The sequence below is a fragment of the Chenopodium quinoa genome, unplaced genomic scaffold, assembly GCF_001683475.1.
Source record: "Chenopodium quinoa cultivar QQ74 unplaced genomic scaffold, ASM168347v1, whole genome shotgun sequence".
Lineage (NCBI taxonomy): Eukaryota > Viridiplantae > Streptophyta > Magnoliopsida > Caryophyllales > Amaranthaceae > Chenopodium > Chenopodium quinoa.
Window position 1 is genome coordinate 1,563,924 of NW_018742244.1, and position 18,426 is coordinate 1,582,349.

General features: G+C 38.5%; 2 protein-coding genes across 3 annotated transcripts; one reads left to right on the plus strand and one right to left on the minus strand.

Moving 5' to 3' along the window:
- The first annotated feature begins 390 nt into the window (after nt 1-390).
- On the plus strand, nt 391-5,712 carry LOC110739326 (beta-galactosidase 14-like). Its single transcript, XM_021919794.1, has 19 exons — nt 391-564; nt 763-858; nt 957-1,069; nt 1,296-1,362; nt 1,446-1,538; nt 1,611-1,757; nt 1,837-1,931; nt 2,082-2,187; nt 2,499-2,583; nt 2,695-2,813; nt 3,038-3,199; nt 3,284-3,459; nt 3,583-3,692; nt 3,781-3,890; nt 4,159-4,266; nt 4,364-4,468; nt 4,661-4,806; nt 4,892-5,237; nt 5,513-5,712. The coding sequence occupies exons 1-19, from the start codon at nt 391-393 to the stop codon at nt 5,639-5,641; spliced, it is 2,487 nt and encodes an 828-aa protein (XP_021775486.1). The 3' UTR covers nt 5,642-5,712.
- LOC110739315 (E3 ubiquitin-protein ligase UPL3-like) lies at nt 5,116-17,362 on the minus strand. 2 transcript variants are annotated; one of them, XM_021919789.1, is made up of 18 exons: nt 15,978-17,362; nt 15,058-15,168; nt 14,835-14,951; nt 14,547-14,717; nt 14,309-14,470; nt 13,428-13,676; nt 13,220-13,341; nt 11,682-13,110; nt 11,292-11,387; nt 9,377-10,939; nt 9,051-9,275; nt 8,850-8,954; nt 7,867-7,947; nt 7,710-7,778; nt 7,497-7,625; nt 7,292-7,411; nt 7,082-7,177; nt 5,116-5,211 (listed from the first exon to the last, which is right to left on the minus strand). In XM_021919789.1, the coding sequence occupies exons 1-17, from the start codon at nt 16,797-16,799 to the stop codon at nt 7,112-7,114; spliced, it is 5,637 nt and encodes a 1,878-aa protein (XP_021775481.1). In that variant the 5' UTR covers nt 16,800-17,362; the 3' UTR covers nt 5,116-5,211; nt 7,082-7,111. The 2 variants fall into 2 exon arrangements, with proteins under 2 accessions (XP_021775481.1, XP_021775478.1); XM_021919786.1 differs by lacking the exon at nt 5,116-5,211 and having other exon boundaries at nt 6,522-7,177.
- Nucleotides 17,363-18,426: the final 1,064 nt, after the last annotated feature.

The window sequence follows — 18,426 nt, forward strand, 5'->3', positions numbered from 1 at the left end:
TTCAAATGATATGCAGAACATGCTTATCAAGTTATCATACATGATTTGAAACGTTAACTCGACGTAATTCATTCTTAATAAACAGCTAATCATACATGATTTAAAAAGAACAATGAGTACCAGGTAATAATCAATCAAATATCCTAACAACCAGGAACTAATTATTCATTTATTTGCTTAATTGGGATTTCCTAAGTTGTATCATTGGTTTTGTGTATATATACCCTTTGAGTTGTATTAATCAAATCTTTTGCACTGGGCTATTTCTTGGCCATGTCCTCTTCCTGTCCATGGAAGAGTGACTACTTGCAATAATTTCGAAAACCCGGGCCCTGCTTATCCCCTGTTCTTCCCTTTATTTTTGAGATTATATAGATGAAAAGGGAAGTTATGGTGGAATTTTATAAATATGTACTTATATTAGCCCTTGTGTTCTTCATCACCGTGCATGGCGAGGAGAAAAAAACCCATGGTGTTACATATGATTCACGGTCATTGATAATCAATGGCAGTAGAGAGCTCCTCTACTCTGGTTCAGTACATTACCCTCGTGTACCTGTCGAGGTACCGAAAATAATCTGTCAGTTGTACCTATCTATGATTCTATGTGAAACCAGGATTTATTGAAACCGAGTAATTTTATTGAGAAGTTGGCTATGTAACACTAAGACATGAATTGTTTAAAAAATGACTTAACATGGAGTATTTTCTTAATCACGTCCTAATTCATGGCGAATGTGATCATGTTTTTTGGTAAAATAGGAATGGGAGGATATCCTAGACAAGTGCAAAGATGGAGGCCTAAATGTGATACAAACTTATGTGTTTTGGAGCCAGCATGAGCCTGTTAAGGGCCAGGTGAGATAAAAAAAATAAAGGGCATTTCTTTGTTATAAATTCATGTATCAACATAAACTTATAAGAAATAATAATCTTTAATTATATTGTTATTGCAGTATGATTTCAAGGGCCAGAATGATATTGTTAGATTCATCAAACTGATTGCTGAGAGAGGCATGTGGGTGACCCTCAGGGTTGGACCTTTTGTTCAAGCTGAATGGAACAATGGGTAGGGTTCTTATTTTAGTTTTGTTACGAACCACCACATGACAATGTTACCGACCTCTTACATCTTCTTTAAAAGATCGACGAGATGGTTAAAGACTAACACCATATCATCTATGCTACACAGTATATTACATTAATTTTTAGGCAATTTTACAAATCCTCTAGATGTGTTCCAAACAATTTTGTCATATGCAAATGATAAGCCAGTAATAATGGCCTTGTTGCAGAGGATATCCATTTTGGCTAAGAAAGGAGCCCAATATTGCATACAGAACAGATAACCAAGTGTTTAAGGTAACTATGACGATTTCAATCACTAATCTTACACAATTTTGTCGAAATCAATAAGAAATTTTCACAAATTTGAACGTAAACAGGCAAATATGGAGAAATGGGTCAACAAGATCATAGGCTTAATGAAGAAACACAATTTATTTGCCTCACAGGGAGGTCCTATTATCCTGTCTCAGGTGATCGATGTTGTCAGTTGGAGAGCTAGTTAGCATAGCACTCTTTAACACTTCATCACATCCTTTTTTCAGGTGGAAAACGAGTATGACACTATCAGAGAAGCTTACAGATTTGGTGCCGCGGAGAGATATATCCGTTGGGCAGCAGACTTAGCTGTTGGACAGAAAACTGGTGTACCATGGATCATGTGCAAGCAAAAAGACGCGCCTGGTGAAGTGGTAAACTTTACTCCCATCTTAATACTTATTGAGGAGAAACTTTAAGATGTTTCATAACTTACCCATTTCTTTACTACAGATCAATGCTTGCAATGGTAGACATTGTGGAGATACATTTACAGGTCCAAATGCACCTAACAAGCCATCTCTGTGGACTGAAAACTGGACTGCACAGTAAGTAGTTCTTACTAACAGTAATAACAATGATTTTCTCAATTATAAAAGTTATGTACATTTTTAATCTCCTAGATTATCTCTTGCTCCTTTACATGATTTAATATTAACCAAAATCTTCGTGTTTTGTTTGTTAATGTAACTACACAGGTACAGAGTTTTCGGAGATGTACCTTCTCAGAGATCAGCTGAGGATACTGCCTTCGGTGTGGCACGCTGGTTCGCCAAGACAGGAAGCCACACTAACTATTACATGGTATTTAACCAGCAAAAACTCAAGTTTGGTGCTCTCTTTGTCCCATATTTTATACTACTTCTAGTATTAGTCTTTTTGGGATGTCCAATTTTTTCCTTCTCCATCTCCTGAAACAAGATTTGTGTCAACATTCCTACACTTCAGTTACTTCTATTTCTCTCTATCAACACCTACTACTATTCTTAACGTGTAGTCCAATTTTTGTAAAAAGGACATAATATAATATGGGACGAAGAGAGTACAATCTAGGACAGTTTAAGGATAACTCTATTTACCTTTTACCATCTTATATTATCTGTGGGTTGGCGTAGTACTATGGTGGTACAAACTATGGAAGAACTGCAGCATCCTTTACTACCACTCGCTACTATGATGAAGCTCCACTTGATGAATATGGTAAATACCTTCCCCTGGATCTTAACAGAACTCCTATTGAGCAAATGAGCAGTATAACACCAAAAACAAAAATCATCATTTGAACATGAATTGCTATGCATGCTTGATTAGGTCTGAAAAGAGAACCTAAATGGGGACATTTGAGGGACTTGCACCGTGCTATAGCGCTAAGCAAGAAGGCTATTCTTGCAGGGAGATATGGTGTCAAGAAATACGGTCCAGATTTGGAGGTAATTTAGCTTATAACAAAAAAGAAACTAAAAGCATGTTTGATGAAACTTTGTAGTAAAAAAATGTGTTTCTTCCTAGATTTTTATTGCAAACGCATATTTAATTATCGCGTTGATTGGGGAGGGAGATGCATTACCATTGCCTGCTAAACAGCTAGACTGTTAGGATCAAACGTGGTTATTGGCTAATTTGCTTCATTGTTCTTGATATATGCATCGATCAGGCACGTTATTTCGAGAAAGGCAACCTTTGTGCAGCTTTTCTGTGGAACAACAAAACACATTTGTCAGAAACCATGAAATTTAAAGGCATAGAGCATACCCTCCCACCCAAATCCATCAGCATCTTGCCAGACTGCAAGAATGTTGTCTTCAATACAGATCAGGTCGGTTTTTTTATTTCAAATAACATTAAACCAAACATAATCATGTACACTTCACTGATTCACTCTAAGTAACTTGAGAAACAGATGGTAAGTCAACATAGTGCAAGAGAATTTGTAAGGTCTGAAAGAGCCAACAAGGGTCTGAAATGGGAGAAGACTGCTGAGCACTTGCCGACTAAGCATGATCTCTACGCGAGGGATCCACAGGAACAATTTTATATTGGACAGGACAAAACTGACTACTTTTGGTACACAACCAGGTGATCAAAATAAAAAAATCAAATGAGCATCAGTTGATATTTGCTAGTAGATAGTTAATCAGCCAATATTACCATCCCAATGATTTATTTAATTTGGTGTGAATCCAACTATTGTAATTACAGGATAGATTTGGACAATGTCGACTTGCCTTTTAAAAAATCTCTCCAGCCAGTCTTATGGGAAAAGCACCTTGGGCACGCGATGCATGCCTTTGTCAATGGAGAATTTGTAGGTATGTTTAGTTTTTTTTTTCAACTTAGATATATGTTACCAAGGATAACATTCTTTGGTGACCATTTCTACCCATTTCCTTTCTTAAGGTACCAAACACGGAATCCACAGAGAACCAAGTTTTTCTTTCCAAGCGCCCATCAGATTGAAGGAAGGCGTCAACAATATAACAATCTTGAGCAGTGTGGTTGGAATGCCGGTAAGAGCAAAGGGACAAGGGTGAAGCAGAATTTTTCTTCATTTTAAGGCCCCGTTTTCAACTGTAACAGTTTCAATCAGTCTAAAACAGTAATTGCATATACCTTAAATAACTCAGCCGTTTTATTAAAATAAAATGAAGAGAACAGGACTCAGCCATTTATTGTACTAAAATAGTAGTATATAGATATGATATACTGCATCAAACTACTGCCAACGAAGATGACGAAGAGACTGATCAAATTATAATTGCTTCATCTGATGTAAAGGATAGTGGAAGCAATATGGAGAAGAGGTGGACAGGGTTGAAAAATCTGGCTATCTTAGGTTTAGGTACAGGAGATCTTGATCTGTCATTAAATGGATGGCACCACAAGGTACATACTGACTTAATGTTGATTTGTATAACTTCTACTGTGTAATTTAGTCTTTGTACATAAAAATTAAAGACCTGAAAACTGTACTCAAATGCAGATTGGTATGGAAGGAGAGAAACATCAGTACTTCACCGAGGAAGGCGCAAAGAAGGTGAAATGGACCCCGGCAAAAGGACCTGGGAAACTTTTCAGTTGGTACAAGGTAATATAGTTCTCACTGCTGTGACATAAGGTGTATTCATTGATAAAAGATGATATAACTTACTTGAAGTAGTGACATCCTGAAATAATGTGAATAACTGAATATTGATTAAGTGTATAGGTATCAGGAAAGTAGGAGGTAGACTTGATTTAAGTGCATTGTCAATTTAGCAAACTAAGAAGTGTGTTTTAGGCATACTTTGATGCACCAGACGGAGATGAACCCGTGGCTATAAGGATGCAAAACATGACCAAAGGAATGATTTGGGTAAATGGCAAAAGCATAGGACGTTACTGGTCGAGCTTCCTCAGTGTCAAGCAAGAGCCTTCTCAAAAAGAGTAAGTAATCATACAATAGAGCAAGAACAAAAATATGTTCAAAATACTACTATGCTCATAAATCAAAAAAATAAAATTGATATAGGTACCACATTCCAAGAGCATTCCTTAAGCCTAAGGACAACTTGTTGGTGATCTTCGACGAGTCAGGAGGAAACATAGACACAGTTCAGATTGAAACAGTAAACCGCGACACCATCTGCAGCTGCATAGGGGAAGACATGCCGCCAAATGTCATGGCATGGAAAAGGGTTGATGGGGACTTCCTTGCAGCAATTGAGGACTTAAGGCCCAAGGCATCACTTGAATGCCCCAAGAACAAAGTTATCAGCCGCGTTGAGTTTGCTAGCTTTGGTAATCCTTACGGTGTTTGTGGTTACTTCCTCCTTGGCAACTGCAACTCCCCTGACACCCAAAAGATTGTTGAACAGGTGAGCCAATTCTCTTACAAAGTCTTCAAATGAAAAAGATCGAAAATCTTGACAAAAACGAATACAATTGCTTAGAACTATATGTCTATATATGCATGCTCTTTCTAGTAATTGGTTAATTACATACATTAGTCGAGTATTATTTCAAGGTTGAACTTTGACCATTAATATCTTCAAGGACAGATAAATATCACGAAGTACATACTTACTACTGTATCAATGCGACAATGCATGGTGATAAATACTAACTCTGATCCTCTTGTTATATTGAACAGCATTGTTTGGGACAGGTTAGATGCAAAATTCCAGTAGACAGGAAACTCTTCAACAATGGCAATGACAAGTGTGCAGGAGTAACATCAAAAACATTGGCCGTGCAAGTGAGATGCAGCCTCAAGAACTAAAGCGACTCTCTTTTTGTATTCATTTTTTGAAAGAAAAACAATGCCAATCAAAGAAATACAATATGTTTTTGGGGAAAATCAATTTATCCATAGGCTGGAGCAAAGAACAATATTCGAAATAAATAAAAATTGGTCTTACTAATCTTTATGTTTTTTTTTCATAATATTAAAGGGGCTAAATATTCATTTGAACTCATATATATCAAGGAAAATTTTGTAATTGAAAATATACATTTAGATAAACACTACATCTTGCACAAGAAGTATGCCTTTAAAAGTGTCAATATGGAACCTCGAAGGTAAAGTCGCCATAAATAATTATGGGTTCAATATTATAAAATAAAAGTTACATTTTTTATTAATAAAATAAAATTCCTCTAAAAAATAAAAACCGCAAAAAATGGCACCAAAATCCAATTAAATGCGTTTATGTAAACATATTACTCTTTACAAGATTAATTTCCAAAGTACATACCCTACAACTAGGTTTTTTTTTTTTTTTGACAAAGAGAACAAGCAAAGAAAAACAAACGGTTATTGAGTGGTAAAACACTAGGTAATCAAATCAAATCAGGCTTAAGTTTTGAATGGCTTGAAAATACTTTTCAGGAATTCTTTTAAACTACATACGAGTAGTAGATTTGCAGAAACATTTGAATCCGTATTAAGGTTTTTTTGACGAAGTATTACGGAGGTCTTATAATTTAACATAATACGAAGTACTTGCTCTACTTAGTAGGCAAACTAGAATCGCATTAGCCATCAATTTCCCAGTAACAAAGTGCTAAATTTAAGGCTGTGGACTGTGGTAGTCCAATATGTCAAGTGGCGTGACAATAAAAAGATCCAAAGGCAGAAAAAGACACATTATAAACCAATCTTATAAAAACTTGATGAACTAATTATAAGAGATGATTAAGAACAAATTATTTCCTATTTTCTTTGTTTGAAGTACATCAACTGTTTTCAGAAAATGTATGAAAATCTCAAGCACAGAAACTAATATATACATGCCCGAAAGGCAGGGCAGTAACAAAAGAACCCATTCTGTCCAAAAGCCGCCGATCCAAAGAAGTCACCCTAAATCACTTTTCCTTAGCAACTGAAATTGAGTAGATGTTTATTGTTGTTACTAAAATGCAGATGCTGAAACGATGGAAAATAGAAAGAAACTTGGAAGACCACCCGAATCTGTGTGAGGTTGGAGAAGGAATTATATACAAAATGTACGACAGATCTTAAACATGTTTCAAATACCTAAACAAACCCACATCAGAACCCCAAAATTCAACCAGGCCATCTCCAAAAGTAAAAACTTCCTATAAGCCACCACTTTCACAAGGCATTATTTCATCACAATACACAATCTACTTCAAAGATCATATTCAGCCCAAGCAAGAATGTCTTTAGCCACCCAAACCTTATGTTGAATTCACAAACCTCATTTGGATAACTTGACAGACCCATAAATCATGACAAATCAAATGATCCTTGTCCTTCGTTGATAGCATAAAGCAACTTCTTGAACATAATTTCCTGCTCAGCAAATATCCAAGCCCAGTATTAATCTCTAGGGATAGAGAACCAACAAAATATATCTGATACAAAGATCCCATAAAACAAAAGTTCAGAAGGAGATTTTTGTAATACCTTTGTCGAGTAAGGAGGAAGCTTAAGGTAATTGGCGCAGGTCATGACACTTGGCAAATCATCATCCGCAGATTCTGAAGGCCCTGTTCCATTTGAAGCTGTGGTGGTGGTTGAAGAATGCTGTAATAAGACAGGCAGCAAGTTTAGAAGTTCTGGATAGAGACCAGATATTGAAATATATCAGAGTTTAGCATGAAAATATTACCTTCCTCACAATTGTCAATTTGGGGCTCAGCACAGCCAAACCACCAGGTGGAAGGCGTGGCGCACCAGTGACAAATTGACAAAAAGCACGTTGCTGTTCTGGTGTGAACTCACCCATAATCTCAAGCAACTGAAATAAGTAGATGATTCAGCTTTAAATTGAAAGTACATGTAACACAAGCTGGTAGGAGTTTATTCAAGAAAAGAAACGTACATAAACAATGGCAGGACTTTTGGCTGTGTATCCATGATCAAATTTAATGTGATCAACAAGCATATCAGGCTGCAAATGATGAAAATTATCAGCCCATATGTAAAAGAACCTCATTGAGCACAATGGCAAGAAGTTAACAACCAAAGTTAAATGTTACCTTCCACAACTCTCTACGGCCACAAAGCAAGCAATCTAATTCATCTGGAGAAAATATCTGTAAAGATGTGACGTCGAAAACCTGATCACAAGCACATGAAAATTAGTTACTACAAGCCACAAGGCCCACAACAAAAATAATATCCCAAAAACAAGGGAGTAGTCCAAGTAAGTAACAACTCAACAAACCATAATAACACATCAGCCCCTGCAAACACTAAAATATGGACTTCAGCAACATAGCTGAAACACAATAAGAAACAATTAACAAGCACCAGACAAGTTTAAAAAGAGAGACATTCCAGAGTCATCAAACAAACTGGTTATATCAATCTTGAAGCCAATTTTGCAGGAAAAGCCTAACCAGATTGATACGAAAGCCAACAAGCTAGCAGTGTGAGTGCAGGCAACAAGCTAGCAGTGCCAGTGCGGCCATAGTAAACTCATCAAACTAATTTTCATAATTAATACTAGGTAGGCTTTAACAAAAATTGAGAACCAAATTCTTAGACGGGCTTAATGAATAGTTAAGACAATCAATTAAAAAAAATGATACGGAGCATTAACTAAGAGAGCATTGGTTAGGTGTAGAACAATACCCGGAAAAACATATTCCCATTTTCCTTTGTTTAAATTGTTAGTTTGTAAGGGAGTGAAAACAACTCACCCAATGGTGAAAAGCATTTCCCAATACTACAAAAAGGGAAGCCACAATCTCCTCCCCACTCCTTACCACCCTTATTCACTCCCATCAATCCTCTTCATTCCACTTCCATATCACTTTTCTCTATAACTTTTCTTGTAAGTAATCAAACAAAGGAGACCTAATTTGCAATTGTGTTTTCCCTTGAAAGATTGTTTTGCATGGAAAAATATATTTGATTAAAAATGTTTTCCATCAACCCAAATGGAGGCGAGAATACAATTTTTTTTTCCCAAAACAGGATGTTGCACAGAAACATAGCAAGATAGATAAATCCTAACCTGGTTGAAGCCTGCCCTAAAAGCTTCCATTTGCCTTATAACTCCAGACTTAACAGTGGCATCCACCACCAATGATATGTATTCCTCCAAATTATTGATATCCACCTGCAATAACACCCACAGAAGAACTTAGAATGGCCGGGACACAAGTAACAAAAGTAGACGAAACCTAGAATGAAAATGAGATTCATTTAGCTTTACATTTTCATCCCCTGGTTTCAAGACGTAATCTGGATATCCAGGAAGCGTAAAATCTAAACATAGATCCTCAATTGGAGTTCCACGAAAGCACAACTCCGCAATCACATCTGGATGATCACCACCTATTGACTCTAAATACTGCTTTCTGCAGACTAAGGCTTGTAATTCTCGTAAAGTTTTCCCAACCTCTGGATCAAATGAAAGGATATCATGCAAATCAAGCTCCTACAGTACAAATAAACCAGGTTAACAAGAGCAACAATATTACTAAAAAAATTGGTTAAAAAAATATCTCTGAAACAGCAAACATCCAATAAAACTGTTACCTGTCCAAGCACAAGTTTGTAAAATGCTGTTGATAATGGAAGATCCAAAAGTCTTCCATCTTGAAGAGCTTTGGCCATGATTCGTCCAAGAAGTCGAAAATGTTCTACAACTTTGCTGAAATGGCTGCTCTCTGAAGCATCAGCACTTGGTGGCCACGGTCGAGGAAACAAACCAAGAGGGGATTGGACAAGATTTGCATTTTCCCCATAATTCAATCCTGAGATGTCTTCAGATTTCCCGTCTTTGCTCTGATTATCACTATCAATTTCCATAGAAGATTTGTCAAATGAACTTGTTCTCCACATTTTCAAATCCACTTTCTGCAGGTCGTGACTCAAAAGGGTGTAAAACTCCAGTGTTGGACCCAATCCTGTCCCAACCTCACCAAAATACTCTACTTCAAGGACAGCCTTCTGGCTGGAATACATTTCCATAACTTTTGCTGCAGAATCTAAAATGCGATTTCGTGAAACACGAACCTTCTGGCGCTGTAGCCTCCCAACTCGAACTTCCCTTTCACTAGACCCTTGACCCTCACCCTGTTGTTGCTGCAAACGATACAAGGCCCTAGACAATCCAAATGCAGTTGAATAGAAAAACTGCCGACGAGTTTCAAAAGGAAACAAAAATGGACATGCTTTTGTCAGCTGGTAGCACCAAGATGGCAGACTACCACTGCATAATGCAAGTGCATCTTGTATCTGCCTAGCCAATTTAGGGGTGAGTTTGCTGTTAACAAATTCTGAAGTAAGAACCCTAGCTCCAGCAACAGTCAACTCATTTAAATCTGAAATCATCCCTTCTGAGAATTTATCAGAAGCTGTTTGAACCCTCAAACGAGGGGCAAGTTGATTCAAACCTTCCAGTACACGAAGCAGTGACAAAATATTATACGTTGGATTATTTTTCTCCATATCACAGGGAAGTTCCCCTTGCAAAATACTGTCCAGAGGTGACCGGTGTGAGGCAGCAACAGCATTTGAAGCGGAAGCAGCTCCAGATTTGGTGGACTTTGATGGAGAGGCAGAATTCACAGCCCCATGGGACTTCTCAACCTGGCTATCAGCCCGTTGATAGTTGATTGTATATATATCACTCCATAGCCTGCTACCATCACTAGTCACAAGATCACTACCATTGTACCTCTCATCCTCCTCTTCATCGGTCACAAGCTGTCGCTGGATAGCCTGATAGATTGTCAAGTTCGGATTAAGTTGCTTGCCACCAGCAGAGAAAACTAACTTAGGAGGGTCACTGGAACCACCAAGAGGACGTCCGTGACGTTCTCTGCCTCCCCTAATTCCTCTTCCGTTAGAAGCAAGTCCAGCCATGGCAGCAGCTGCGAATGACATTGCACCCCTAGAACCAAAAGAGCTCCCACTCCGAAAATCAGTAGAATCTGACCCCCTTACAGTGGCAGCTCTACTACTGGAACCTGAAGCAGGATTATTCTGACTATCACTGGTTGCAGGGGCAGCAGCACCGTCTTCAGCAGAATCACTCAATTTCACATCATGCACTTTATCAGCCATACAAGCAGGAAGAGAATCATCCCTCAGTACCTGCAGAATAAAGAAGAAACAAATTAGGAAAGATGAAAAAAAACAAAAACGACCTCATAACAGTGAACAACAAAATTTCAATAATCTCGTCCTTATACAACACTTCACTTCTCAGGTACCCTCTGTTTGTAGATCAAGGGAACAAAGCATAGCCAAATCAGCTTTTGAGCTATCATAATAGTATCAAAATGAACTAGAAGTTCAAGAATGATATCAAATTAGGTGAATCAGAAAACATGTTAAATGTTCACCACACAAATACATTAAAAAAAATAAATAAATTAAAGAGCATGTTCGTAACTTTTCTAAATGCAAAATAATCATAAATAATAAAAATTCCAAGTTTACATACATCATCCTGGTCATCATCTTCATCATCAGAGATATCATCATCTTCAATTACCAATGCATCATCAATGTCAACAGGAGACATCTCTAAATCTTCATCCTGCAAGAACAGATAAAGGAGGGCAAAAAAATATTTAGTATTGGAAAATTTGGAAGAGCTATGCATCCGAAGTTGCTAGTGATACAAAAGTAAAGAAATTACACAGAACAAACTTTTCTAAAGTCTAATCACACAGTAAATCAAAAGTTACAGGCCAGCCTAAAAAGCAAGGGATCATAGGGGAATGCAGGTTGCTGCTGGCACTATAAAAAAACTCATAAGGGATTTCGGTTCAATTGACATGCATTTATAAAATAAAAAAAAAATCGATGCATAATTAATCAAAGAACACACCTCAGAACTAGATTCTCCAGTGGGTGATTTTATTTGGGCATCTTTATCTGAGGCAGCTCTCCTACGAACAGCATTTCTTGTTTGAGGACCTTTACCTTCCTCTGGTGATGGTTTTAATATAGCTTTGCCCTTCCCCTTTGACGAGCTAGTAGTTTTGTCCTGAGAAGTATCTTTTTTAGAAGTGTCCCCTATATTAACACCTGATCTGGATCTGGATGACTGGCGGCGAGTGCTAGCAGCAGGGGTGGAGGCAGCTGGTGATGAAGCACCAGCTCCTGTAGGTGAAGGTCCTGACTCAGAATTTCCCACAGAAGTGGACGCCTTCTGCCCAGATTCACTTCGTTGAACTCGGGGCCAAAGGAAATCCTCAACAGCTGCTAAACTTGCTAATGGATCAATGAGTACAACAGTATTAGAGTAATCACGAAGAGACTTCTCTCCTGGAGCTCTACATAGACGCAACTTAAATGGTTGAGAAAGTGCACTTAAACCTGATGAAAGCCGTGCACTCCCACCTGATGACCTAGCTGAATGACTTAATACAACTGGAAACCTTTCCAGTGAGGATAAAGCATTTTGAAGCTTTTGGACTAAAACAGTCATAGGAGTATCATTCGCTCCACTGCCACTAGTAGGAAGGGCAATGGAGATAAACAATTTATATCTTTTGAGTGCCTGCTGTCTAAGCTTAGGAAGATTCACCTCTGAAATTTTCTCTTTATTAAAGTAACCACAGGAAAAATAGTTCAGTAAGGCCGCAACAACCCCACTGCCAATGAATTCAAACGTAGAAACACCATCCCCTTTGCTTAGTTCCGCTAGCATCTCAGAAACAATTCCAACTAAGCTCTCCTCTTTGCCAGTTACAAAATCTGCAACATAAGCACTAGCAGTCTTCGATTTTCCTTTCACTTTAGACTTTTGCTCCTCAACACCAGCATTCAGTTTTGCACATAAATTCTTCAGGTGCAAGAGATCATCCGAAATACCAACATCAACAGTCCCAGGATCAGAAGGAAAGAACTTATCCTTAAAAGACTTTGCACAACCACTGACAGTTGTGCGAAGATTAGAACTGGCAGTTGGAATTTCAACAGAGGTAGGAGGCGAACCAACATTAACTGAAACTGAATTCCTCAACTCTTCCAGAGAGTTGGCATCTTGCTGCTGGTTTCCACTTCGTCTCCTTAAACGTCTAGCACGTGCAGATGTTACCAAAGCTGAATCACTATCTTTTTCAGGGGTAGCAGTTTGAGCTGAAATAGAGTTTGATGGAGAAGATATGAGCGAATCCACAGCATGAACTACACCTTCCCTCACAAACATCTTGGAGAATGTCTCAGGGAGTTTTTCCATCAATATCTCTGCAATTTGTAGAGCCGGAACTAATACTTGTGGATCCTTCCAAGCCAAAACACCAGAAAGAAAACTGAGAAGAGAAAAATAACATGGAGTGAGTGCAACCAGAAGACAAACCATGCAGAAGTGCATGTGGTAGGAATACTAACATGAAAACAAAGCAAACTTAAAACAGGCACCTTGATATATTTGTTGTGCTGTTCAGAGATGATATCATTTCTGCAGTGCTGAAAAACATAAGTTTACCAATCACAGAAAGGCATTTGTGACGGACAGGACCATTCACACTTGAACCATGAATCTGCTTAGCAAAAGTACATAATGAATTAATGCTACCGTATTGAACATATTGAGCTAGAAACTAAACAGCGATTAAGCAACTGAAACCTGTATCAACACGGGAAGAAGGTCAATGCCAAATTGCTGTAGAAGCTCAGGCTGATCATTCATGAGTTTTTCTCTTGCTGACACGTCTTGCACATTTCCATTTGTCTCCTCTTGCTTTCCAGAACTGCTCATTGGTGACTTCTTAAAAAGAGGTCCTCTTACAAACAAGTTAGAGCTTGCTGGAAGGGAGATGGTTCCTTGCGGAAGTGGAGGAAGCAGTTCATTTGCAAGGTTGACAATCTCAAATATCTAGTAGGAACAGAACAAAAATCAACAAGTAGTTCCAAAAGTAAAGGCTCCTTATATAGTGTACCACGCAAAACATTAATATGCCATGCTAAGTAACACGGCTATTAGGTCACCGAATCATGCATACAAGTATAAAACCACTATTAGGTCACCAAATCAAAAGATAACACATCACAGCTTTTCTTACAGCTCTCCATAAGAAATGGAAACATAACTTGAGCAAGAATTGGCAGAACACTCATATGGTCATTACTGAATAGCACAACAGGACAGGACATGAAGTTGGCTTACCAACATCAATAGTTCATAAGTAATAACACATCACAAATCACTGTGAATTCAAGTCTGCAATAGCATACACTTTTAATCAGCAGCCAATCCCCGACAGCTTGAGACGAAATCACGTAAAAGATACATGAGATTCAACTAACAGGCTGACAATACAATTAAATTCCAACACGATAACAAATAATCACATACGGAGTATTTTTTTAGTATGGTTATAAACTTCCACTAGATCCAGCCAACTACCCTCAAGCCAAGGAAACAACCCAGCTAGAAGCAGGCATAGGAGCTTTCCAGCTCCGTAAATGGGAAATTTTATTTTTATCTACAAGGACCAATAAACATACCTGCTCTGGAGGCCTGCTAAGAGCAGGGGATACAGACATATTTCCTACAAGTCCAGATCCGGCCAAAATATCTTTGAGTATTCCACTTATACCTAGCAACAGCAATGTCTTGGCTCCCACAGTAGACCCACTTGCACATGTAGCAAGAAGTCGGATCAAACCCTACAGAATAACCAAAATCACATAAAAACCATATTCAAGAGCACAGCTTATACAATTGAAGAATCACAGCACTTACTGTGTAAGTAGACGTGGTCAAGGAGGCCTGGCCCCCACCAGAATTACTGGTTGAAATCAGTGAAGCAGCCTGGGTGACCAGACCATGATTGCAAAGCTCATCAAGCTTATCAGAAGATGAAGCAAAGGCCTCAACAATTCGAGTAAGGCAAACAGAAGCATGCTCTAGAACCTGCAAAATCATAAAAGCAAAGATGGGTACAAAAAAATTAGAAGAAAACCAGAATAGCTTTAATTCCTTTGCATAAAATGCTCAAGAGGTCCAAATTTTATGATACTGCAATCCAACCTTTGCATCATGATACTGAAGGAGATTAGTTAGGTGAGGAACAGCTTCCATTACAAAATCAGCAGCATCCGAAGGGAGCTTCTTGCACATATTTGCAGCAGTAGATAATGCCACTCGCTGAAATCAGATAAAACATACATTATGATAATAAAAATGAACGATCATAGCCACATCTACATCGCATAACAACCAAAAAACATGAAATGAAGGTAAATAAGCTTACCTGAACTCCGGTTGAAAAGAAATCAAGATAAGAAAGCACTGCCATTAGTGCACCAGCTCGCAAACACGCAGTTGGGTGCTCATGAGATATCTTCTTTAATGCTTGCAGAGACTATCCCATTCCAAAAATAATAAAAAATAAATAAATACATAAATAATTCAAAAATCATCCCATAATCACTCATTTATTCATCCAATCATTTATTTTAACACATCACATACATATTCATTGGCATATCCAGTAAGGAACATCTAGATGCTAAGCTTCAAACAAAACAAAGTAAAAATAAAATTAAATTTAAAAAATCTAGGGAAAAAAAATGAAAGAGTTGGGAGAGGAAGCGAAATATGCTCCACTGGCCCCTTGCCTTTACACAGAGGTGCTTTCAGTTCCTTCCTCCATAGACTATCTCTCCGAAAAGGTAAAATCTAAATTCTAAATGCATTGCTTCCTACTTCCATTCAGATCAGATAAAACATGAGCTTTCATTATTGCCAAAATAACTTGATAGACATTTTCTCCAAAACCTAAAATCAATATCCACTAAGTTGGATAGATTGGTCATTATTATTGTCTCATATCTCACTCATGTCGCATTTGTTGCAATGCTGCTGGCAGGTGAGATTGTTGACAGCAGTATGGTTGGACTAATGTCATCTAAAAAGTAGTCTCTATAATCCAAATCAATGTGTGTTTTTAAGAAAAATGAAATGGATTATTGGGTAAACATGAAGCACTACTGAGTACAACCATCCAAGATACGAATTTTACTCATAATAATGCTGCCATAAAGACTAGTTGCAATTTAATATTAAAAGTGTTGCAGTTGGTCCCCAAATCAGAATTCCTGGATCAACCTAGGTTAAAGTTTCCATGTTACGAAATTCATACAAGCTGTAATAAAAACAAGAGTGTAATACCTGCTCAGCCAAGTCCATATATTCAATCGTCAACAGCCTAGCACAGAAACAATTGACCGCGCCATAATGAACAACAGCAGCACAAGAAGAAGGCAATACATCAACCAAGTGAGTAATCGCCCTCGCAGCAAGAAGCATTATATCAGGATTACTCTCGTGATTAAGCAACCCCACGAGCACAGGAACAAACGAATCCACAGAGAATGTACTGAGTGAATCCTCAGTCCCAATTGACAGCAACTCACACAACTGAGTCAATGCTTCAACCTGTTTCCCATCCTCACCATCAGCCCTCAATCCAGAAAGTATCTTCTTGAGCCTTCCACTCTGGTGGGACGAAGAGGAGGCCGAACCCATAGCAGAAGACGGGAGCAAATCATCGAGCCCAGCACCGAGTTTTCGTAACAAACCCTGAAGGGCACTGCTAGCAGAGGTAAGGTTCTGGTGCAAAAGCCCCACACCACCTCCTCCTTCACTATCATCATTGTCATTATCATCATCGTCGTCGTCGAAAACATTCATCCCTAACTCATTCTCCCTCTCTTTCTCAACCTCATGTTCCTTCTCCTTACCCTTATCATTGTCCTTATCAGAACCATGGTTTCTACCTCTTCGGCCGCCACGAGACGACGACTCATCCATGGTTACAGGGGTCACAGGTACGTTAGAGCGAGTTCGAGAGCGAGTTGCCGGAGTAGTGGTGGTAGACGAGGATGAAGAAGAAAGACGAGTGCGTTTCGCGGCGCGAGTTGTGGGACCTACAGACGACGAAGAAGGGGCTGATGAGGACGCCTCCGCCCGCTTCCGGCTGCGAGTTTCCATACAAATCAAAACCCACCCTCTCTAAAGGTTTCAATCAATCGTTCGGCGATCCGACGATGATTTCCACCATTTCCAAACGAATTCTTTCTGATTAAAAATCGAAATGAAAAAACCCTAATCGAATCCGAATCGCTTAATCACCCAACTTTATAAACCCTAGATTCCCTTTTACCTTTCCTCGAAAACAAAGAACGATTCTATGCTTGATTAATCAAATTAGGAATTTGAATCAATCTTAATCCGATCAACCTCGTTCGCCGCGAATTCTGTTCAGAGTGGCGTTTAGAGTGTGCAACAAATTCGATAATTAAAAACAAAAACCTAATCAAAATAAAAAACAAAATTGAATTAAGAAAAGAGAATAGGAATTGGGGAAATGAAAGTAGGGTTTGGGAATTGAAGTATGAAATGAGAATATAAAAAGAAGAGAAGGAGGAAGAAGGTTACTTTAATGGCGGTGAATAAAACGTGAAGGGGTGCGGAAGGATGCGTAAATATCGGGGAGTTTTAAGGGAAGGACTGAGGAGGAGGGGCTGCCAAGTACTCTCTAATAATGCTGCAATTTTTTGGTTTTAATAATCAATGAATGAATACAGCCCTAATTATGTAACTTACACCTAAATGACCTAACAACAATGTGTGTGTTGTTTTCGAATTAAGTTTTTATTCATGATTATACTTGTACAGCTGATTTCAATGTTGATTTGGAATATAATGTTGAATTGAATCGATAAATTTAGGTGCAAATTTTTTACATATAATTAACATTGGGAAAATTTGCAAATTACCACCCACAAAATATGCCTATTTTGATATAACCACCCAAAAAAAAAATATTGTAAAATACCACCCACTAATTTAAAAAAACGCTCAGATTGCCACCCATTTAGAATTTCCGGTGGAATTTCGGTTTGTGGACCCCACTCAACGGCTAATAACAGCTATTTTTTGGTTTTTAACTCATTGCTTCCCCGATTTTTTCCCATTAAACACTTCTCCATAGTAAAACACCATCTTCTTCTTCAAATTTTCCCAAAATTTCACAAAAAACGCTTCCCTTAATTGCAGAAGCATCCACAAGAACTGTAATTGGGGAAAAAATGGGGGATTAGTTAATTAGGGTTCTTGTTGCCCTTGAACTGGAGAAAATTGGGGAATTAGTTGTGTTATTTCAACAATTAGGGTACCTTTATTATTGAATTGGGAAGTGGTGGCGATTTGTGGCTCAATTGCGAGCCAAAGTTGGAACAATGGTGGCGATTTGGTGCGGTGGTGGCGATTTGGTGCGATTGGTGGCAATTTGGTGCACGGATTTGGTGGCGATTTTGTGGTGCTTGGTGGATCAATTGCAGGCTGTAGGTGGAACGGTGGTGGCGATTTGGAACGAAGGAGGCAGTGGCGGAACTAAGGGGGGGCTGGCGAACGGAATGGATGGTTTTTCAGGGGGTTGGGGGGAAGGGGAGGGGTGGTTTTCGGTGTTGCTGGAAAAGGAGATAGGTGATTTGCTAGAAAAGGTGGAGCAATGGTGGTGGTGGTGGTTGGGAAGAAGAAAGAAAGAAGGTAGGAAGAAGAAGAGTGAAAAATCGGGGAGAGAGAGTGAGAAATCCGTAAAATAGAAGAAAAAAAG

What these genes read in the sequence shown, in the direction of transcription:
- LOC110739315 (XM_021919789.1), bottom strand. Translation starts at nt 16,799, where the DNA reads ATGGAAACTCGCAGCCGGAAGCGGGCGGAGGCGTCCTCATCAGCCCCT. An exon ending in TGACCACGTCTACTTACACA is followed by an intron (nt 14,471 to 14,546) that starts GTAAGTGCTGTG and finishes GTTATTCTGTAG; the next exon opens with GGTTTGATCCGACTTCTTGC. An exon ending in AGCACAACAAATATATCAAG is followed by an intron (nt 13,111 to 13,219) that starts GTGCCTGTTTTA and finishes TTCTCTTCTCAG; the next exon opens with TTTTCTTTCTGGTGTTTTGG.
- LOC110739326 (XM_021919794.1), top strand. Translation starts at nt 391, where the DNA reads ATGGTGGAATTTTATAAATATGTACTTATATTAGCCCTTGTGTTCTTC. An exon ending in CAAGCTGAATGGAACAATGG is followed by an intron (nt 1,070 to 1,295) that starts GTAGGGTTCTTA and finishes GCCTTGTTGCAG; the next exon opens with AGGATATCCATTTTGGCTAA. An exon ending in GCCACACTAACTATTACATG is followed by an intron (nt 2,188 to 2,498) that starts GTATTTAACCAG and finishes GGGTTGGCGTAG; the next exon opens with TACTATGGTGGTACAAACTA.